We start from the raw sequence: 24,545 nt of genomic DNA, 5'->3' as shown, positions 1-24,545 counted from the left end.
TATGGCTTCACTTACTAAATATAGCAAGGCCATTGAACATGACTCATGGAAGCAAGTACTGTTGTCAAGACTTTGGAAGAAGGTGACAACTGATATATGAATACAATAATTAAATCTCTTAAAACTTGCAACTGCTATATATACCTTCTAAATTCATAAAAAAATGTACCTTCACCTTTTATGTCTCAAGGACACAATAATATTGCCTCTCCTTTTTCGTTTTTGATCATTTTTTTGCATTTAATTTCATCAATTTGTTGCCTCTTGTTTAAAAGAACCAGCTATCGAACACTTAATAAACCATGTGATAGCTGTATGTACTAAGCTAGCATATAAAGATAACACAGACTGTGATACCGTATCTATGTATATGTGGGTACATGAGAGATCAAACACGCCATTGTGTTCGATGAATTCATATTTATTCGTGTTTGTTTCTTTCATTTTGTTATTAACGTCTCAAGATAGCTTAATTTAGCAAAGTCTGAATGAGGGGTCTTAATAATTAAAAGTGAGTCCTAATTATGTGTTATTTTTTGTGTAATCAATGCAAAATTAGGTTGGTTTTCTCTTGGGTTTTTGTTTACTAGAAGTTTTTAATATTTGAAAGATGTAACTTTTCGGTAACGATATTATGATTTTTTTGTTATAAGCCAATTAAGGCTGTCGTTTTCATGAAAATGACGTAAGCGCCGTATCGTACTCGACAAAAGTTAAACTATTTGAGGAAAAAATGCGTCAAAGTACGATGGTTTTCTTCACATTAACATTTCAACGATCTATAAAATCGTTTCATCTTAAACATAGTGTTATTTTTTTGCATTTTCTTACAAATAAACTTTAATCTTATTCTTCTTCGTATTATCATATTGTTTGTAAAAATAATGATTCATACGTAACGATGATTAAAATGATTGAAGTTGCGATTATTGAACTGGTTCCTCAATCTCTAGATTGGTTTATATATATATATATATATATATATATATAAAGTTGGGTTCTAGTGAAAATGGAAGCTACGGTGAGAAAGTTAAGAAGAAATCTCGACTAGTTCCCATGATAAGCGTAATTCATGGATGTGGTGAGATTAAAAGTTATCAAATCGTCCAGATCTCTTCTTACACTTCTTAGCTTAACTTCTATTCTCACAAGATTTTTCGTCTCTCTCTCTCCCTCTCTCTCTCTCTCTCTCTATATATATATATATATATATCATCTCCGTATGTAAGTAAATATATGTATACGATGGATGCTTGATCAATCATGTTAGGAAGCAATTTTTGTAATATCATGAATATATATTTACACAAGAATATGAAAATATGGTGGATGAATTATTTAAGGCAAGCCAAAGTAGCTTAGTTCTTGAAAACAAATTAAAATACACAAATAACATCACTCAAATGATTGTAAAATACAATTTGAAAATATCCAAATATTAATTTATGCCCTGAAAAACAAGTTATAATTAAGGCCATAGTTTTCTTGAAGCTCAAAATATAAATATATATAGAAGATCGGTGGAGGGTTCGCTTGGTTTTAGTTTCTTCTTAAAATCAAGCTTTCTGATCATTTCTTGAATAACGCAGCCCTTGATCTTAGTCGCTTCTCCGATCCCTGCACACAGCTCAACTAAATACACAAATTCAAGTATTCATTAGTTTTCGAGAAATAAACCCTCTACTTTTTTTTTTTGATAGTTTTCAACGATTTATAAAAAGAGAAACACATTTTTAACTTTCCTTAATTATTATTTCGGTATTTAAATCCACTTAATTTTCAATTAAGATCTACACACACGTACATATACATATACATATATATGTATATGTATATATATACATATATGTGTATATATATGTATGTATGTATAATTAAATATAATGTAATAAATGAAAGTGAGAGAAATTAAGCATGAAGTACCTCATCAAGTTTGGTTTGGTGATTATTAGCTTCCAACATCAACCCAAAATGAATGTGAGGAAAATGTGCCCACTATTTCACAAGAGAATTTAGAGTGTCAAATTCAAATCACACCCACAAATGTATAAATATGAATTGTTTATGTGTACACGTACTTGACATTGTGAAAGCCACCAAACAAAGGCAAATAAAGTAAGAGTAGCCAGAAAATTGCTACCATGCGCACTTACATTTTTTGCAGCAGTGCTAAAAGCTTCCCTATGGCTGATATCTGGATTATTCGCCTTAATCCTCTGGATCTCTTCCCTATACATCCCCACATCACATTTATAAAACAAAATCTTAATGGTGTTATTCATTGAAAACAAAGAGAGGGATTTGTTACTTTATGAACTGGTTATATGCAGAAGGAACTCGTTGCCTCTTTTCTGGAGCTGAAAAAAATCAAATTGTTGGTATGAATTACATTTGCAGTACCATGAATCTTGTAATGAAAATGGTTACTGAAATTGAATGTGCCATAGTTTAATCTAAAAACCAATTTGGTATGAATATAGGTGTTTCAGTTGCACAATCTTGAACTTTTGTGGAACTTCTGTTTCTGGAAAAAAAAAGGATGGGAAGGAAGCGAATCAACTCACGGTGATTGATCTTTTGTTCACTGGTAATCGAAGCTGGAGATGGCCTCATCGGCATCCTGCTGTTGTACTTCGAAGAGGAACCCAAATCAACTCGATAATTCGAAGCAGTGTGGTTGGGAGCCTGCTGAAATTTCAAGAATCAGCCTTGTGATAACTAAGCTCATGTAAATAGCTTCTTTTTCTTCAACAAGTTCATGGTTTTTTTTAAATATCTATAATTAGCAAACTGGTTTTCTATAGCAATATTTTGTTGAAAGGTGGTCAAGTTTGAAATTTCTTATGATTTCAACCAGCAAACTGTTCACTTTTACTACAAAATAACTACTCTTTTGGTAACACTAGAAACTTTCAGTCTTACAGGTTTATTTATGCATTAACAATGAATTTTAATTAATGCACCTACAATTATATGTGCATTAAAAGAACCCTAGCTCATTGACATGATCGAACACTACGAGCATAACCCTTTTGTGTGAAATTGATTAAGATATCACCATGACATTTGAAAATTTCATCAATTCATGAAATGTGCTACACACAGATGTAGCTGTTGTTTGTACCCGAGGTCTGTAGTCACATAGCACGGTATACGTTTGTCTTTATAGAATAAAAAGGCACTTCTACCCTTTCTACTCTCATAGACCCTCTTCATTCATACGAAACCCCAAAGCCCGAAAGCGGACATTTTAAACAATTCATCTGGAGTCGAAACTTTTTACTACTCTAATCTTGTTTTTGAGATATTTGGTGTAGTTATTAGTTCATGCAAATTGTGCTCTCTAGATGAGTTAAACAAATTAGTGTTTTTTCAGTCAATAAACATGATCTTAACTAAATTGTTAGCACATAATGGAAGTCAAATTTGAAATCTCATACCACATTCGATCGCACATCACATCGGGGCTTTCCGTCTTATAACCTAATCTTGTTATTTACTTTGGATGGTACCCGTTTGAGTGATGTACTTAAACAAGAAACAACAAAAAGAAACTGAACTAACAACATTGAAGTGACTGAATCAGTTGGATGCAAAAGTAAAAGTTAAAACACCACAGAATTGAATGACACTTGCTGGCAATCTTGTCCCAAACATATCTACCATGTCTTTAAGCTCACACACACACACACACACACATATATATATATATATATATCTTATATATATATATAGAGAGAGAGAGAGAGAGAGGGGGTGGGGTTGCAGAAGAAAACGACAAAACCTTGATGTCAAGAAAACATAACAAGAAACCTTAAAGAAAGAATCTTTAAAACTACTTGGGGGTTTTAAATCAAATTAAAGAAACTAATTAAAAACAAGAAAAAAGGATTTCCAGGTTATATTATGTAGATCGAGAAAATGATCATTTAATAAAGAGAGAATCACTGACGCATTTATACAGATGTTGGCCGCAAACATGAACCCTATGGAAAACGGCTGTTAGGGTTCTTGGATCTATGATGTAACAGTAAAAAGAAGTGAGAACAAGAAAGAAAAGAAAAACAGACTGATTGTGTGTGGTCTTTAGATTATCCTATGTATGACCTAGAGTAAGTAGATCCCTATCTACAACACTTCTGATCATTTCCTCAAAAAGTACAAAGTTTTAATGAAAAAATTGAAACCTACAAACCCTAGTCTGATGAACACTTGCATTTAGATTCACCAGTCCGCAATTTGTGTTTTTGACTTTTGAAAGTCATTAGTCAACTAATTACTGTTCCAGTTCGTATCTGTTAGCAAGATAGAAAAGGGACTATAATTACCTTAAATTCCAAAAGTCATGGTGTTCGGTTTGTCTTATAAATAGCTTTCTTTTTATCAAGAAATCAAGAAACAATGCATCTTATATACACACTCAACAGTTTTATACTAATTTTGATGAAAAATTGAAGGTCGTACTTGCATTTTCAAGAGATATATAGAGTCGTTTTAATTTCATCACTCATTTCAAAATCAAGGGTGGCCTGACTTATTAGCATCTTTATTGATCTTTGAAGTTGAAATTAACATTCTTGAAAAAGAATTCTTGATTAATGATAAAGAAGGTCGATCTGAACTAGGGTTATAGTATAATTAATTAAAGAAATAATGGTCACCTGGCCGTGCTGATGAGAAGTAGAATCTTGGGAGGTGGAATTGGAATTTGAGAGAGACTGGTGAAACGCAGCAGCCATGCCCATATTCACAGACCACAGATTGGTGCAGTGTCCACATCTTACTGTCACTATGTCAAACAAGCTGCTGCATGGTACACTCACCTGCATTTTCACCATACATCAATTATTAGCTCCAAATCAAGATTACCCATTTCAGAAACTCAAACAAGAAAGCAAATCGGTCCTTCAAGTATAAAATAAAGCTATAATTAATTAGGGTTCCAGATTATAACTTTTATGATCAACAACCCTAGAAAACGACATTGAAGTAACAACCAAGATTGTGTTGAAAACGTTCAGCTGAAGAGCTGATTTAGGGATGCCAGAGATCGAATGCTCTCAACGGCCCAACCCAATTACAAGAGGTACAGCTCTAAAAACAGATTAGAATCAAGACGCCATAATTATAAAGGAACCAAGAAATCAAAGATACAACATGGGAAAACAGCTTGAATCAATGGAGGAAGAACCTTTTCTCAATCTGTTTCTTGACCATAGATATATAATCTTCTTTACCAAAAAAGTATATGTATATATATAATCTTGATTGAACCACAAAACCCTAGCTTTTTGGTAGTAATTAACAGTACTGGTCGCCCATGCAATTACGTTTGGGGGTGCTAAATGCTAATTGCTAATTGCCCTTTAATTTGTTCGATATTCGAAATCAATTGGTGTGTAATTTGATAACGGAAAACCTCCATAAGAAAAATAAAAGAATCGAATGGGTTTTGTCCTTGTTACTAATCATACAAGTACCGTCCTTAGTTCTCTCTGTGTGTGTGTGTGTGTGTGGGTGAGAAAGAGAGAGAGAGAGGGATAGACTTCAGATATTATGAAGAACTTTTTCTTTTGACTGCTAGCTGAAGAAGAAATAAGAAAAGGAAAGCCTCAAACGATGGAGACTTGACTCTACAAGTTTGTCTGTGTATCCAAAGTGAAAAAGAAATTAAAACTTGATTTCAAATGGATCAAATTGGTTGCTTTCAGTAGGATCGATGAATTAATCTGATCTCAACCAAAGGCCCATATGTTACTCAGCATCTGTTATCATTTCAAGATCCCTCGAAATATGCAAGAATTCTTCTTCTTCTTCTTCTTCTTCTTCTTCTTCCCAACTCTCTCTCTCTCTCTCTCTCTCTCTATATATATATATACACACACACACACACACAACACCAAACACATATAATATCACAGAGATAGAGTGTGTACCGCAAGAACAATATTGCAAAAGTTACAAGGGATATAACACAGTTGCTCGGATGCTGCTGCTACATCTATGCAGCTGCTACTTGACATCGCTCTCTTTAATTTATTGATGATCCAAGATAATCTCTCTACAAGAACCGCTCAAGGGAGAGAGAGCTAACAAAATGAAGAGAACTTCAAATCTTTTTGTGTCAAGTTACTGTGATCACTACAGTGTTGCTTGCTACAAGTCCTTTCTATTTATAGATGAAGAAAGAGATCAAGAAACATATATACATATATTATGTGTATATATCTGGGGGAGAGAGAAGGGGGAAATTAGAAAGGGGGAAAATGGGATAGGATCCAAAGAGCTAAGGGCAAAGGCATTATAGCAAAAGGTAGGTTCAGATAGTGCCTGCGGGCCCTAGCTCGTCCATGCACCTAGACCGGCGCATACACACCGGTCGAACCAGCCATTTATTTAAGCCATCATAACTTATTTTCGGTCTTTCTACCATTGTATCCAAAAATGAACCCAAGACACATTTGTGTCGAAATCAATTGACCTAATTATACACGTATTCTTGATGGATTTGTGTTTTGTAACATTGGGTTATTTCCTATTTAGTTACACATACATATACCATAATTACTTCAACAACATTATACAAGATGATCAAGTACAAACATGTACCTACACGCCAAAAGCGTGAGATCTTGTATTCGACTCACCCATCATATATAACAAGTCGTACCAATTTTGAATCAAGAAAACCTTCTCAAAATCTAGATGTAAACAAAACCAATTATATTAAATATATTTCATCGGAGATAGGGTTTAGGACTAAATTGTATGTAGACAACTTGTATATATCTCTCTCTGTGTCGAGAGACAAACAGGCTTTTCCACCCGTCTTGCAAAATCAAAATTTAAATGTGGATGTTAAAAAATTAGTTGAGCAATTAAATGTTGAATCCTAAGAAATATCATATGAAATGAACCGGTGGGCATGTTGAAACAGACCAAACAGAGGTGGAGGTGGTACCGGTTCATGGTAAACCGGGTTCATGGTTGATATGTTTATTAATGTTAATGGGTATTGGGTGGTTTGATTGTTGTTTTTCCTTGCAGGCTACCCAACAATAACAAGGGACTAGGGCTTCCCTAGATAAATTAATTTGTTGAATTAAATATCAAATATAAATAAGGTCAAATACATTAATTAATAGTTATTTAATTCTGGATTATTAAATCAACGATCGTGTTTAAAAAATTAATATTCATTTTAAAATAATTTGATGGTGAAAGCTATTTTACTTTCAATATATGATTGATATAATGCATGAATAACGACAAATATGTATTTTGTAGGGACAAAAATATCTATATGATGAGCAAAAAGACATAACTGATTTAAAATAATTATCATCAAAATATGATATATTTTTATTGTTCAATTCATTAAATTATATAATTAATTTGCAAGGTAAAATAAAATAAGAAATTGAAATAAAAACAATATCAAAAAGAGAAAATATTTATTCGGTGAAATTTTATTATATTTTTCTATAAAAAAGAACAAAATTAATCAAATAAAACAAAATCAAATGTATTATTATTTGCAAAGAATGTGTGTATACAATTTTTTTTATTAGTAATAAATAGTGTAGATTTTATATATCTAATTTAAGAAATATTCTTTTTGAACCATACGTTTGAAGAAAATGCCAAAATGGTATATTGGTTCTTAAACCGTTTCTATTTTAAATTTGTTTAAATTATCTATTAATATGAGTTTGCTACATTATTACCTAATTTAAAAATAATAATTATTAAATACTATTTGATTTGATATAGAATCGAGTTCATATAAGAATATTAATCAATTAAAAAAATGAATACGCATCACATAATTAATAAAATAATTTCAAAAATAAATAAATAAATGCATAAAAATATTTACTTATATGAAAGTTATCTAAGGAATTTATTTGTGATTCTACTTTTATCATATTTACGATTTAATATGAAGTGACTTTTTATTTAATCTTTTTCTGTTTAATTCATTTAAAATAAGCTTATTTAATTTTCATTTAAAATAATTTTCTTTTATTTAAGGCAACATTTAAAAAAAAAATACAATTTTAGTCAAAAACACATTGATTCACAATTAATTGATTTTTCTTTTCAATTTTTTCCTAATCACATGTGATTTAAATTAATCATTGAAAAATAAAAATAATGAAAACATAATCACATGTGATATGTAATAGAACACAACTAATTGTATAAGATCAGAATCAGATATATTTCAAAACATAATTTATAATTTACAAATATAATATTACATGTAATGTTGTAGGTAACTTAATTTTTTTTTTTCAGACCTCAGTTTACTCTGATCAATATCATATATGATACTTTGATGAAAGCTAATGATTTTTAGTTAAAAGAATATCGATTAATTGTGTATATTACATGCGATTTTTGACGAAAATTGAAAAAAAATCTTAAATAAATTAATTCCATAAAAGTAAATATTTTAAATGAAAAATTAATTCACACTTATTTTAAATGTCATTACAAATAAAAAATAAAAAATTAAAAAATTAATCATGCTTAAATCACGAAAATTGTAAAAAAAAATATAACCAATTGCTATAAATAACATTTAAAAACTATATGAATTTTTATATATAATCCGTATGCAACAAATGACACATGTCTTTTTGGACAATTTTTAAAGAAAAGTTTTAATTAAGGTATGATTCAAATAAATAATTATTCCAATTCTCATATTTTCTTATTGAGTTATCATTCTCGTATGAACCTATTTCATTTAATATATATATTTTTTTACTTTAACAAGTAGAGTTTAATAAAGTTTTGAGTTTTGATCAAATATTTTAGATATTGAATAAACTAAATAAAAAAAAATTAATAAATTTATTATGAAGATATTTAAATTTTCAACATAATTTGTTTGGTTTCAACATTTTTATCAAGTTTTATAATAATTAAAAAACACTCAAATCATATACATTATAATCCTGGGTAAGTAAAAAATAACCCCATGAATTATATTCATTTGTGCTTAAAAATCAAAATTCAAATTTTATTTTAAATACAAGCTGAAAATTGATATCATATCATCATTTTTTTTCTTCATACTTTTCTTGTAATAGAGTTTTTTAGTTAATAAGTTTATATAAATAATAATATATGATTAAAATCAAATGACACAGAAGAATCTTTTGTGTTTTAAGGATGCAATTATATTATACATTACACTGAAAAATGCTTATATTTGTTAATCATTAAAAACGATAGTAAATACAGACGACTAAGATGGTGTATATAGGATTAAGATTTAATGGACTTAATGGGTGAACGGTTTATTTAGTAAACTGTATATAATCAAGTATTTATGCATGACTTAATCAATATGTTCGTAACTTTCATTTAGGGATGGAAATGAATCATGCGTGTAGGAAATATACTTTCTTTCCCATCCATACTCTTTGTGTACACTATAACAAAATTGAGTTTATAGGACATCCCTAATCTCTAAGTGTCCCAATAGACCTCTCTATAAGACTTAATTTATAGGACCAAAATATAAAGTGTCATATCTAAAGATGTTGTAATAAGTTTATATGACGCTTTTGGACGTCTTAACAAGTTTTTTAGGATATTTTTAATACAAAATGTTGTATTAGCAAATTTATAGGACACTTTTGAGAAAGTGTCCTATAAACTCATTTTTTATAAGACACTTGTTTTTATAAGACAATATTTCAAATAGTGTCCTATAAAGTTGATAATATGACACTTTATATTAAAAATGTCGTAAAAAACTTATTACAACGTTAAAAAACGTCATATAAACTTATTATAACACCTTTAGATATGACACTGTATTTGTTTTGATCCTATAAACTAAGTCCTATAAAGAGGTCTATTAGGACATTTAAAATTTGAGAGTGTCTTATAAACTCGATCTTAAAAATGTATAGGAATCATTTGAATTCCATTGAATTCCTTAGATTAAATATTTCATCATTCCACGGGATATTTCAGAGATTCCAATTTCTTTAATAATTATTTTCCAATTCCATCCCAACCAAACACGTCAAATTCCATTTTAATTCTTTCCAAGTCAAATCTCTTTGATAGATTCCAACCCTATCGAGTTCCGTTATTCGAACCAAACACCCCTTAAAAGATCATACAAACTTATCATGATACTTTTGCATATGACACATAATTTTTTTGATCTTTTAAATTTAAAATCTTATAAATCAGTTTATTATGATATTCATATATTTTTAATGTCTTAGAGAATCTCTAATCATACTTCATACATGTAAATTATGGTGTTGCTATATGCCCACGTACTTAAGTCAAAATCAGTTCAAATCATGTATTAAAAATATAAAAAATAAATATTAATGTTGATATATTCTAGGATGAAAGTAATAAATAGATATGCATTTAGCAATATATACCCCTTAAATTGATAAAGAAAGTTATTTTGTAAAGAGTTCTTTAATTAACAACTATTATTCCAACCATATTATCTCTACTTTGATAATTATAGATTATTTCAGTAATATTTTATGTACTTAAATGGATGTAATTTACTTTTTCTTATTATTAATAAAATAAAAATAATATAAATTAGGGTTAGGAAGGGATTTGTAGAGAATGATTTTTTTTTAATTAGCTATGTACAATGGTATTAAGAATATAACTAAAGGGTCTTTGGTCTAGCAGTATCGTAGTCTTTGGCTTTTTATGAAGTCAAAGGTTCAAACCTCACTAAAGATGAGAAAAATGTAGTAAGTTTATTTATTGCATTTATCGTATATAAATATTATAGACTTTAAAAAAATAATAATATAAGAATATAGATGTAGAAAATGGGTTGGAGATACCTATTTATTAATGTGATCCATCAAAACATATGTTTAACAATTTAAATGTATAATTTAACTTAATATAAATAGATAGATGTACATAATAAATAAAAGGGATTTTAGTGTAGTGTCTACATACATATTATTGAAAATAAAATATGTATTTTTGTGCTTATTAAAAATGTTATGAAGTATGTGGGACCTTTGTACAGCGTACTAGGGGGGCGAATTTTTTGTCTTTTTCTTTTATTTTTCTCACATTTATAATTAAAATCTTTAAAGGGAAAAACAATAAATGAAATGAGTACATGTGTTCCCTTGTGTTTTCCATTATATATATATATATGTATATATATATATGTATATATATATATATATGTATATATATATGTATATATATATATGTATGTATATATATATGTATATATATATGTATGTAGGGGCCTATTCAAGGGAGAACTGAGTTGTTTGTGGTAACTGTGAGAACCAATCTCAACCAATCATTTTAACATATTAATTATACAATTAAAATCAAATTAAAAGGRTATGTTAGTCAATTCTTAATTTAAAATTAAATTTTAATTTTTTAAAATGCAACCGTTTCAAATAAAATAAATTAATATTGATTTACATTCCTAAAATAAAATATTAATATCATTTAATGAAATAATTTAAAAAAAATAAATCCATTTGTGTAAACACGTTCATTATTCTGATGAATCACATGAAATCACACATATTTGTTGAAGATTGTATACATAATTTTTAAAAATGTTATCACAATGTATCACACCAATTTGTACTAATGTTGTTAATACATCTGCAGATTTTATGTAGCAGAGGTGTTGTTACMACAATGTAGCACAAATTGATTATCACAATGTCCAGTCAAATATTATTACAAAGGCTAAATGTTATCATAAAGTATCACACCATTTTCCAACAAATTATGATCAACACTAAATGTACCACAATATAGCACAAGTTGAGATTACTCTAGGGCTTTAAGGCAATCGTCTCCGTCTCAAATACATGAAAGTATCTTCACTATATTTGGATTCCAATTGAACAAGAATATTAACGTACATACCATCTTGCCCTTGTTCATATAATGTCATTAAATGACAGTAATTTATTTATAGAAATACATTAATTAAGATTCTTTTTAATCTTACCAATTGATTATTATAATATGTGGTTGAGATTGGTTCTCACAATTACCACAAACAATTCAGTTCTCATTTGATTAAGCCCCTATGTATATATATAGAGAGACCCGTAAGACCAATTTTCAATCATTGGATTAGATCTATAATCTGAATATTTATAATCACAAAATTGCCACAAGACTTTTCAATAATCACAAAATTGTCACCGTACAACTTTAGACCATTAGATCATTAGCTTATAAAGTTGATCAATGAACATAAATTGGTCTTACGGGTCTCATGAAAAACCCTTGGTCTCATGTGAACCCAACCCTATATATATATATATATATATATATATATATATATATATATTATTAATTTTAATAAATTCTTGTTGGGTTTTCATCAATTGCATATATATATATGTAGATCCATCATCAACGTGATATAAAAAGCCAAAAACTTTGTTTTATTTCAAAAAAGTTTGAAACAAACTAGATTATATTAATTAAAACCCCTTTATTATTTAAACAAACTTTTGCAACTGGCGTGTATTTATGGAAATAGTTAACTATGCCTTTACATGAGATTTGTTGGGTATGTTTAGTTTGATTCGGTTTAAAAAGTTTGAACAATTTCGTCACCGGTTTCTCTTTTATTATGTATGAAAAGCCGACATCTCGACCCTATAAAAATTCGTTTGATAATATGAAAGAAATCACGATGCAAGAATGGAATAAGGCAAATTAAAGCAAGCGCCATAATGTTCGACTTTTCTTCAGAAAGGCAAAATAATAAAGACCACCAAAAATGGTCATTTTAAGGTTGAGATTGGTATTTGAAATCTTTAAAAAGGCCATAAAATTCTCCCTATTGTATAGATCTATTATTAACACTACTCCCGTCACACATTTAACTATTATAGAACATCTAAAAAGACACAAAATTACAAGTAAATTAACCAATTTGAAATATGTAACAACTCTTTTTCAAGGAGTACCCCACGACTATGGTTATAAAAGGCGTGCTATGGTGGTGGTCAGCTAGCCGTGTGTGTCTCTGACTCCATGCTAACTCCCGTGGCAGCTAGCTGTGTAAAGTGTGACACATACCACGACATCTTTAGGTGCACCATGGTGTGTTGTGGTACAAGTTTTTTCTTTGAAGGTATATATGATATCAATACAGAGTTCTTTTTTCTTTTTACATGAAGATAAATTGTTCAATATTATATATATTTTTTTGATTAACCTGGATATCCAACCCGCTATGCGAGTCGACTAATCCCAGTACGACCACCTGCTTTGCAAATAGCCCGAAGTCACTGCATTTGAACCTCCGTGGCCACAAGGGGATTTTTATTCCTCCTTGGATTTGAACTTACGACCTCCTGATACTTTTGACCTTTGGAGCCAAACTCAAACCGACCTCCTGATACTTTTGACCTTTGGAGCCAAACTCAAACCAATCAGGCACCACACTTGTATTAAGTATTAATAGAAACATATATGATTATATATAAACTTGTTAAGTACTCATTTCCTGAAAACCAACATGACCTCACCATTGCTCCTAATTACGCTTAAGACTTAATCTCGTCATCATGTTACACTTTACATCATCTAAAACCTTGTCTACGGCCAACGAGTCTAATACTACCACACAGGCTCTTACTGTCGATGACTTCAGCCACAGAGGTATGTAAATTCAAGCAACGTTACGAAAATAGTCTTTCCTCCCTTGTAACGTTGCATCGACAGAGCATCCAATGTCGTTCATAGATTCACCTTTTCCGTCTTCGAAAAAAAAACTCCGAAACTATAAAAATTAAAATCTAGACAAGTAAAATGATATTTCAAAAATGTGAAAATGAGAAAGGGTTGTCAAATGGAAAAGGGGGTTATCTTCTTTGGCCCAAGTCCTTTTCAATGTCTGGAGTAATAAATGGCTAGTTTATTACTCATTATTGATCCACCAATGACCACATGCACCACCCACCATGTGCAAACTTACAAAACTTCAAATAACGTTTTAACTTTTGTTTCGAAACGTCAATTTATAAGAAACTACATTGATTTAAGGGTTTTACAAGATACGTCGAGCTTAAATCGGATAACGTATTTGGATATGCTGTTAGGTCGTTGAAACAACAGTAGGTGTAGCTTTTTGTACGAGTGACAAATGCTTCAAGTACCCCTTCGTTTCATGAGTCTTTCAAACTTTTGTATGTTAATATACGCGTGTAGATATTGTTTGTGATTTAGTGGTTTCTTAGAATAAAAGATACCAAAAGTACATTTTCTAAAGATAAATTTCAGATGGGAAATTGGAACTCGGAAATGGTACAATGGGTACAGTGTAAAACATCTGAAATGGTCCTATAAGACATGAAAATAAAGAAGTTTTGACTTGTTTTTTTGTGCTTTTGTCTCTTGTACTTGTCACATCAAAGTCGAATCAAGTTGGAATCACTTAAGCATGAGGCTCGATTCAAGGTCGAACACGAGGGAGTAGTTTGGGTTAGGTGGGACGGCATCGAGACGAGGTTCAAAAAACACATGGATGGTGACGACAAGGTGCAGAGGTGCGCTACACAATGGGTAAATGTATGAGGAAACCATGATGGTGATTTTTAAGTTAGGTGGATAGCTCAGAGACCTGTATAAACGACAACGACCAATTTTATGCAGGGCTCAAATAATGTTGGAAAATGTCAGTACACCATTAGAAAATGGTCATTTCAAAAAGACTGAACAATAAGAAAATGTCAAAGTACATATACCCTTACAATCACTCAAATTGACACAAAATAGTGTTCAATAAACATTTTGCATGGAATTAAACATGGCCTCTAACATAACAATTATATTTCAAGTTTTTGTGAAAATGAAAATACAGGAATTCAGTTAAAATCAAGGTGTTATAATATAATGGAAGAATTGATTGATGGAGCATGGATATTATTTTCTCACAAATTTGTTGTAGTTTCAGTAAACCTTACATCTATATTTGGAAATATATAAGTACCAACACAAGATTCATCAGTATCTTTTTTTTGATTAACCTGGATATACAATCAGCTACGCGAGCCGACTAATCCCAGGACGACCACCTGCTTTGCACGTAGCCCGGAGTCACCACATTTGACCCTCCGTGGCCACAAGGGGATTTTTGTTCCTTCTTGGATTTGAACCTGGAACCTCCTGACACTTTTGACCTTTGAAGCCAAACTCAAACCAATCAGACACCACCCTTGTGATTAGATTCATCACTATTATAACTAGTGGTATGGAATGCTGATTTCGAACTTCTAGTTCAAGAACAAGAACTATAGAAAAATAAGATCTTGAAAACTTTTGCACATGAAGTTTGATAATGGATGCTTTGCCCTACCAAAAAAAATGGGGAAAAAGGAGCAAAAAAGAAAGAAAGAAAAGTAGTGTGTAATGGCAATGAACATAATAGGGTTTTTGTAGTAGTAATAATACCTCATTTCCATTACTTGAAAGGTACATCAACTATGCTTTCAAACCCATCTCTTTGTCCATGTTCATTTTTCATGTATGGTGTTCAATCATTTCATGGAAACGAAACTAAATGAGTAGGGACCATAAATCACATAAAATTTTGTATAAGAATTGGTCAATATACAATGTGTTTGTGGATTTTATTGTTCTAAGAATAAACCCCACATTCTTTGTCTCATAAAGAAGTCACTTTCTTCATTCACTGCTTCATCATGTCATCTAGAATAAGAGGTGTTCAATATTTTGGTTGGACTTGAAATAATGATCGTCAAACCGTACTGAAATAGAATTTGAGAATTTACTTGGGTCGATTTGGATGACGAATTCAGGTTTTGGGTTTTGGTTTGTAACGTTACAAGCTAAACTGAATCAAAAGTCATGTGTGTGTATATATATATATATATATATATATATATATAATATAATATAACTTTAATTAAGAAAAGTCTAGTTGTAAGAGTCCATGTGGGACGTAATAAAGTTGTCCAAAAATTCCGTTCTCTAGTCTCATACGATCTAAAAAGGCCTTACATCGTAAATCAAACTATTAAAGTCCTGTCTCCTTTGAGATTTCGTTTTAGAAACTTTGATATCAAATTGTTATTGGCGATGTATCATGTACGTTGAATGTTAGTATTATCGATCATTAAATACTATCTTAGATCTTTAGTTGTGTTTTTATGTCGTCTTTTTAGGTTATGTTGTTGATGCTTCGATGTTTTCACATCTTGTGTAATTTGTTCTAATTTTGTGTTTTAAAGCGAATTCAAGTTGGTGTTTGAACCGAAATGAAATTAGGATGGTTTGAGTTTTTAACCAAATTAGGATTTTGGGATTGATATATACAATTCAGTTTTCTTGCTTCAAACCAAAAATAAACCTCTAATTTGGTTCGGTTTTTGGACTGGGTAAAAAATCTCAAACTAAAGAAATCATAAACATAACCTATATAAACACCTTAATCTAAATCCTATTGAACATGAATGATCATGAAGATTATTATTCAGTTTTAGCTGGATCGAAAAATTTGAAGTAAGGATAGGTATTTGTATCTAGCAGAGGGTGCTACTCAATTGGTAGATTCAGTTTTTGGTTTATTCGGTTCGGTTTAATGGGGGTTTCAACTCTTTTTCAAGCTAACTGATAACCGCATGGAATAAGGTTCGATTTAATGAGTTTCAAATTATTCCATTTTCGGGTTATTCAGTTTGCTAATTAGGTGAACTGAGTGAGAGTTGATATTGTTCTTAGACACTTGCTTCTAATAATTTTTCTGAATGTAACATAATCTTTTCAATCACAGTATACATCAAATAAAAAAATTATATAGCAAATCAACCACATGTCCATTAACCTATTTTAGAGAGATGGTACAGATGCATGATTATATATACATACACCACAAATCAGATAGAAATTTGGTAAAAGTTATAAACCATAAAAACCCGTTGTTTGTATTGTTTCATAGGTGAAATAACACTTGTGAAAATCAAACATGTGAAATCAACCAAAACCATCCAATGAGTTTGAGTTTTAAGATATGATTCATATTGTTTCAGATATTTTTTCTTTGTGTGTGACTATGAGTGTGTTTTATGTATAAACATATTTCTATTTTCTTCACATGCAAAGCATTCATTGATGTATCATATATGAAACAACAGTGTATCAACAATGCATGTTCACATGTGTTGGTTCATCTATGAAACACCACATACTGGTTTTGTTGGATTCCAACTTTTAGACGCTTTTTATTTGACTTGTCACCTATATATAGAAAGAGAGGGAGAAAAAAAGAGAGGGGAAGTTCAGTTTGAAACCTAAAATCAATTAGTAACCTGAGAATCGATCACAAGACGTCACATTTCCTTATTCAAGATGAATATTCATCATAAATAACATATTCATCATGAATATCAATGTTATTCATCACAAATCACACATACATGATGAAAATGAATGTATTATTCCTCACGAATTGCATATTCATGATGAATAACATGTCCAAAATTCTTGATGAATATGCCACGTGTCGTGCAATGCCCAGGTCCCAGGTTCCTAATCAATTTTAGGTTTCTAATGGAACATGCCCCTATATACGTATACATATACAAGGGCTTAATCTAATGAGAACTCTATAATTTGTGAGATCCGTGAGATCTAATATGAGCCACTTATTTTAATTAAATTATTTTATAATTTGATTAATGATTGAGGGTGATTTGGTAATTTTTGAATGAGATATTATTGCCACCACCCACAATTGTTTCCATCATCATCTTATATGAAAATTTCAAAATATTATATATTTGATGTTTATCCCAATTGACTTTATCAAATAAGTCAACCACCTCTACTTCTTCACTGAAACACCAGACTTCAACGATCTCTCAATCTAGACCTTAGTTCTACACACCCACGGGTTATCTCCATTGTTTTCAGGGTGTCTTGATATGCATTGATTATTTAATGTATAAACACTCATTTCTTCTCTTATAAACTAGCTTATTTTACTTTTGTATCTCAACCTTGAGTCTTTTGTTATCTTATTTTCTACTAATTGTGTCATGAAGCCCAAAGTTGTGATTTACCTGTTTTAAACCAATGGAAAGCTAATTCAACCTTGTGGATAGGCTGTTTGTGCTACCAATATGCTACAACATTGGGATCTACTAGTTTCGGTGGGTTTTTAGAGAGCTTAGTGCATTAAGCTACGAGATCTACTTGGAAATAGACTTCTTGTGACTTGGTGATCAAGATATGATGCTCTTTTGATGACATGATGGTTGTTGTAGTTTTAGTCCTAGGTTGTTTAAAGTAGTTAAGCTTTTATACTTTATGTTGACTTTAACTAAACTTTGTCCCTAAGTTTCTTTAATTTTACATTTTATCCCCCTTTACGCTTGGTATAAATAAAGGTGTTAGGGTTTGGGTTTTTAGTATCCAATCAACTTTAAACTGATTATGCTTTATGTTTTGAAGTAATTTTAAGCATTTTAAGTTTATGTTCTTGCTTTAATATAAATTTTAGTAATTTTATCGAACGTTATTTTTCGTTATACGTTGTTGCAGCATTGCATAGTTTACATTAAGTTCTTTACTTTCTTATGCTTACTGTCTTTACATTCCGTCATTTACTTTCAGTTATTCAATTTTCTTCATTTACTTTTATGCACTTACTTTATGTTATTTGCATTTCATTGCAATTTATTCCCTTTATGAGTAGGTAAAATCTCTTAATTTAGGTATGAAAGAAATGAGGAGATTTTAAACCGAAGGAAAGTGGACATTGTTTGGCTATAATAATGTTCTACTATTTCATTTCAAGTTTTATAAAATCAAAGACAATTTTTGACAAGTTGCTCACCTTGAAAAGAGTTAAAATGTCGCGGTCTTATAAATAAGTCACTTAAATGCACGTCAACTTGAATGACATAGGAAGTAGACTTGAAAGAATTGCTAAAAAATATATTTGTTATCTATGTTTTTCAAATTAATTAATTATCGACAAGTTGGTCACTTGACAAAGCGTTAAGTGTAATGGACTCATAAATGAGCCACTTAGAATACATCAACTTGGATGATATGGAAATCGTCTCGAAAGAGTGATTATAAACAAAGATATTTTTAATCCATATATTTTAAGAAAACCATTTGACACTACCTATAGTCATGAGACTACATAGAAATATGTTGGCACAAAGCTAAATATTAGTGCAATGGTTGAGGTTTGAAAGGATATTCCTTAAAGTAAATGGTAGAACTAGTTATTGCTAACTACTTTTTGTAGCATTTGCATCAAATTAGGATAGATTAGTAATATTATAGTTTTTATCTCATTCTTGTCTCATCTTGTTCCACCTAGTTTAGTGGAACAAGAAAAAGCATCTTTTGTCCTATGTTGTCCCACCTTGTCCCAGTTCTTGTTCCTCTCGCATGTCACATCAAACGTGGGACAGTGAGTTCTTGTTCTGTCTCATGCTGCGTCAAACGTGAGACAATGAGTTTTGTCCCGTCCTGTCCTGTTCTGTCCTATCCCGTCTCATATACCAAACACAACCTTAATGACATCATACAAAGATAAACAAACAACCCCTTAGGATATCATGGTGAACCATAAGAAGTTATCATCAAGTCAAATCTTTATTCAAGCAAGCTGAGAAGACAACCAATTCAGAAGAGGATATTAGAACACATGTCAATTTCTTATTAGTTATTGCTTTACTGAATTAATTCTCATCTTTTAAATATAGATAGAATCTCTTCTATAATTGTATTAGATCTTTTCTCATTAGTGTATGAATAGAAGATCATTCCTTTAGAATCTGAATGAATCGTTATAACATAATTTTTATGTGTTGCAGAGAAATTTCTCACTCTAGAATTCTTAACCTCTCAATATTGTAACCTTTAATTCATGAATGACATATGTCTTCTTTGATCCATACTTATGTTCTTAACTAGTTTGATTGTAATTCTTCTCTTATTTGGCATTCTATTCATTAGAATATAGTTGAATTTCTTCATCTTACATCACCTGGATTTTCAGCAACAACTCTTCAGTATTCATACATCATTATGATATTTATCATCAATATACATTTTCACTGTATGACTGAAAATAAATACTATTAATCATGAATAGATATGTGTAACACCTACGATTTCGGGTTTCCATTTATGATTAATCTCCACGTTAGTGGCCATTATGTGTGTTAAAGTATGAAGATTTTCATAATGTTAATAGTGGAAAGGTTGGAAATTGAATCGGGAGCGAAAACGGCCAAAAAGCAAAAATTCAATACATTGCACGACCTAGGTTCGCAGTGCAAGCCTCGTAAGTCATTGTATATGTGGGCTAAGGATATTTGTGGCTTGGCATGCAGGTTTTAGTGGTTCGATTTAAGGGGATTTATCATTTATTCTTTCCCAACTCTCTCATCACCCCTTCCCTCTTTGGATCTGGGTACTTTGAAGACTTTGGATGTTAGTCGATTTAAGGGTTCTACAATCAAAAACTAGGGTTTAAGTATTTTTCATCCCCTTGCATTTCGTCCTATTTTAGTATAACTTTGGGAGTATTTGTGGTAGAATAAACCTTGTCGAAGCTTTGGAGCTAAGAATTGAAAGTCTTGCTAGGAGATCTCAAGTCTTCATCAAAAGAAGCTCAAGATTTGGAGTAAACCTACATTTAGTATAAATCTAGCAAGATGAATTCAAGTTGATTTGTGAAAACTTTGTAGTTGTCAAAAATGTCCATTTTGAAGTATTGATGTGTTTTACTCAATATTTATCAAACATGTGGATAATCTGATGGGTTTTGCGTTGTTGATACGTTTGATCTTATAAATCTTGGAAATGCCCATACTTGGGGTTTTTGGACACTTTGGTAAATAAATCTTGTGTCATTTTGATAATTGATTATATAAATGGAGATTATTTGACATTAATACACTCTTACTGTCTTTCGTTTTATAAATGATTTGGAAAATACATTTTATTGTATTTAAAGTATTTTGGAGCATAAGTTTGCATAAATGCCGGTTAAATACGTTTTTATTTTCTTATGATGATTTTTATTAAATAGTCAATTTATATATTGAGCTTTTGGCTCGGTTTTAACTCAGATGAGTCTTAGGGACATTTGTTCAGTGTATTTTATTCTATATCGATCTTTCGAAGTTATATGCGGTATTGGCATATATATTTGAAAGTTACATGCTTTGGGTGTGCCATGCAAAGAATCCATAGACACATGAGTCAGTTTGTTAGTTTGAAAATGGGATCATTATCCCTTCTTTATAGTTTGGCGTTTGTACGAGCAATAGACCTAGAGTGGTTGAGCTTGACGCCTATACAAGCGATAGACTGGAGTGGTTAAGTTTGGTAGCTGGTGTTGAGGTGAGGAACCCATGTGGGTTGGACTTCGGGACCGTGTCGGTATTACAGAGATGAACTCTTATGAATTGGGTTCCCAGCTTTAATACCCTTGGAAACATCCCAAGCCAACCATAAGAGATATTTTTCGCTTTATCCATACCTAGACCCACGGTTTTAAAACACATCTGATAGAGAAATTACACAATCTTTGTTCTCCCCACTAATGTGGAATCTCACATAAGATTTTATGTATTTATTTTAGAAGTGTTAAAACTTTAATAGTTTTTACATGTTACTTTTGTTATATTGTAATTTATATTTATATTATTTTCAAGTTATATATTTTACACATTTTAAAACTAAATACTTTTTAAATAATATAAAAAACGATAACATATTTAATTAAAATATATCACTAAAAATAATACACGAAAACATAATCACCGAACAAGTTAAAAATATATAATAACAACCAAAATAAAATTTCTAGTAAGATAATAATCTAGTCAAAAAGAGGCGTTACATGTATAATTTTACTTGATAAATAGAGGTTTAGCAATGAATTTTGCCGTGCTAAGAGTCCATTTATCATCATAAACAGTTTATAGTGACAACATGTCGTCGCTATAGCTTGTGGCTGAAAAATGTCATCTCTAAAGGCGCGTTGCCAGAGCTCATCGAGGATGAACATGGTTTCAATACAACAGTTTAAGTGGTAAGAAAAGTGACACCGATAGAGGTTGGTTGATTTTAACCATTGATTTGATGATTATACAAATAAATTTGATAAGCACTTAGAAAAGTTTTAGAATCTTTTTCTAGAATCCAATATACAAAATAAGGATCAGATTTTATCATATCCAAATTTGTATAAGAATGGAATCCCAAAAGCATCAAATGCTGAAAGTCCTCAAGGATACAAGATGTCTTAGAGATCCGAAATTTATGGAATCCAAAAGTCTGAGGATCCGAAAGATATTAGTATCTGAAAGCCTCTTGAGGATTCAAAATGTTCTTAGGATCTGAAATATTAACGATTCAATTTATTTAAAAAGGATTTGGTTTTTATGATCTTGTTGTGATTCGAAATATAATAAGATATTAATTGTATTAGTCTTGTGTGTATATTCAATATTGGTCCAATAATTTGTTAATAATTAATCGGATTGAAGATATATTCGTTGAGAAAATAACCCATGGGAGGGCTGAGAGGAATTAGCATACCAACTCGCTTTGGTTGCGGGACAACGATAAAGAAGGGTGAAGGGATAATTTAGGCAAATTTTTTGAAATGATACCCTTATTTCCATGTCTTCCAACTACTTTATCGCCTACTTTGAAATAAGAAGTAGGTATATATCTTCTTATAGTTTGGTGCTTTAACCATTCAGCCATGGATGCTTAGCGGGTCATAGTGAATGACCACTCTAAGATCCTTTTTCAAACTTGCTCCCATTTCAAGTAGAATTATGCACCTTAGATGGCGAAAGTCCAGTAGCCGAAAGCATCACTAGTTAAGAAAAATCAAAGATTAGTTAAAGTGTAGTTAGATCGATGCCAATGTGGAAAAGATTAGCATCTAGTCTATTAAAAAGCAATACCGTATAAGTTTTATAGTTTGACAAATACTATTTAGCATACAAATTTGAAGTGAAAACATAACCAACAAGTTTGGTTCACCAACTACCACCAACCCACGTCCTGGCATGGGAACATGCTTTGCATGTCAACCAAAAGTAAGTTAGGCCCTGTTTGTTTTTACCTAGAAAGCACTTAATACCCTCTTATGTCTGAATCGGTCAGACCTTAGGGTATTACGTGTGTTTGTTTTTTTTTTCAATTAAGAGCTTAAAAGCTCTGATTATGTCTGAATTATTTAGGGGTAACATTTTCACTTAAAACCTCTTAATTGCTTTTAGAGCTTCCAATGCTTGCAAAGAAAGCCTAGATTTCAATGATTCAGATTTCAGATTTCAGACGTAAAAACAAACAGTCTGACTGATTCAGATTTCAGACTTCAGCACCACCTCTTAAAATTCAGAAGTGAATTCAGACTTCAGACTTAAGCACCTCTTAAAAAACAAACGCGACCTTAAAGTATTATTTGAATAATATCATGCTTATTTTATTGTTCACTCTGCATACAAAAGGATGGGTTGGGGCAACAAACATCTACATCATATCTTTAATATAACCAAAGGCTAAATGAAGAGTATGAACATATATGCACTGATAAGTAAATTAGATGAAGACACGCATTAGAGTCAACACATAATATTTAGTGCATTGGTGGCTATAAAAGGCAATCCTTGTCAATGTAATAAATCACCTGTCTGACTGAAATACCGAGTGTTAGTTTCTTAGGCAAATCGGTGTCAATATCTGAAGTATAATACCCATAATTCTGGTACATATCTCTTGAGTCGCTTGGCATTTTGACCTTATATGCATCATTTATTGAGTTTATATGGTGGTGAATGGGATTGGGTTATATTATTGCTAAACATCCTAAAGAAAAGCCTAGTCTAGAGAAAACAATTAGTCACATAGGTTGGTGAGTGGCTTAGACCGCGGGCGCAAGACGCGTGTGGCTCTATTTATTTGGGGCTGAAACACGCAGACGGCTTTTAGCACTGCATAAGTTGCGGCCAACGTCATTGGAATTGTGCAACTGTAATTTAATGAGGTTTTTTGCTATGATTTTGACCATTAATCCTCATATCTCCTTATCTCTTCATTTAGTGCAATTTAGGGTCCATCCATGTCAAGATTTCAGCAGCTTCAAAAGCATTTAAGAGCTATAAGGACTAGGATTCAAATATTGTTGGTTGGGAGCTTCATGATCTCACCCTTACCTTTAGGATTTCGCTTGGTTTCTAGGTTTTGTTAAATCTAGCTTTCTGAGTTCATCCTACTACTTTATAAACTTTATACATATCAAAATGCTAATATTTTAGTCCATCAAACTTACCTCTTGATGTATTTCCTTTATTTGGTGACTTTGGTAGATTCAGGGGTTTGGTCCTTTTTGACAAACTAAATATTTAACCTTCTTGAAAATGTTGTAAATATGAGTTTGTCTATCCTTGAAAAATGATTTGGTTATTGAACCTTATAAATCTAAGTTATGCTTCGTATGTGCCATTGATGAA

At 31.0% G+C, this 24,545-nt stretch overlaps 1 protein-coding gene across 2 annotated transcripts; it reads right to left on the bottom strand.

Moving 5' to 3' along the window:
* Positions 1–1,286: 1,286 nt before the first annotated feature.
* Positions 1,287–6,242, bottom strand: LOC112516520 (axial regulator YABBY 5-like). 2 transcript variants are annotated; one of them, XM_025123598.1, is made up of 7 exons: positions 5,937–6,242; positions 4,662–4,823; positions 2,565–2,688; positions 2,309–2,357; positions 2,154–2,229; positions 1,924–1,995; positions 1,287–1,632 (listed from the first exon to the last, which is right to left on the bottom strand). In XM_025123598.1, exons 1-7 carry the CDS (start codon positions 6,021–6,023, stop codon positions 1,570–1,572), a joined length of 633 nt encoding a protein of 210 aa, XP_024979366.1. In that variant the 5' UTR covers positions 6,024–6,242; the 3' UTR covers positions 1,287–1,569. The 2 variants fall into 2 exon arrangements, with proteins under 2 accessions (XP_024979366.1, XP_024979367.1); XM_025123599.1 differs by having other exon boundaries at positions 2,565–2,685.
* Positions 6,243–24,545: the final 18,303 nt, after the last annotated feature.

Source organism: Cynara cardunculus, assembly GCF_001531365.2.
Source record: "Cynara cardunculus var. scolymus isolate 2C chromosome LG 8, CcrdV1, whole genome shotgun sequence".
In the NCBI taxonomy this organism is placed as follows: Eukaryota; Viridiplantae; Streptophyta; class Magnoliopsida; order Asterales; family Asteraceae; genus Cynara; species Cynara cardunculus.
Note: the sequence above shows the minus strand (reverse complement) of the source record. Positions and strands in the feature narration are given on the sequence as shown.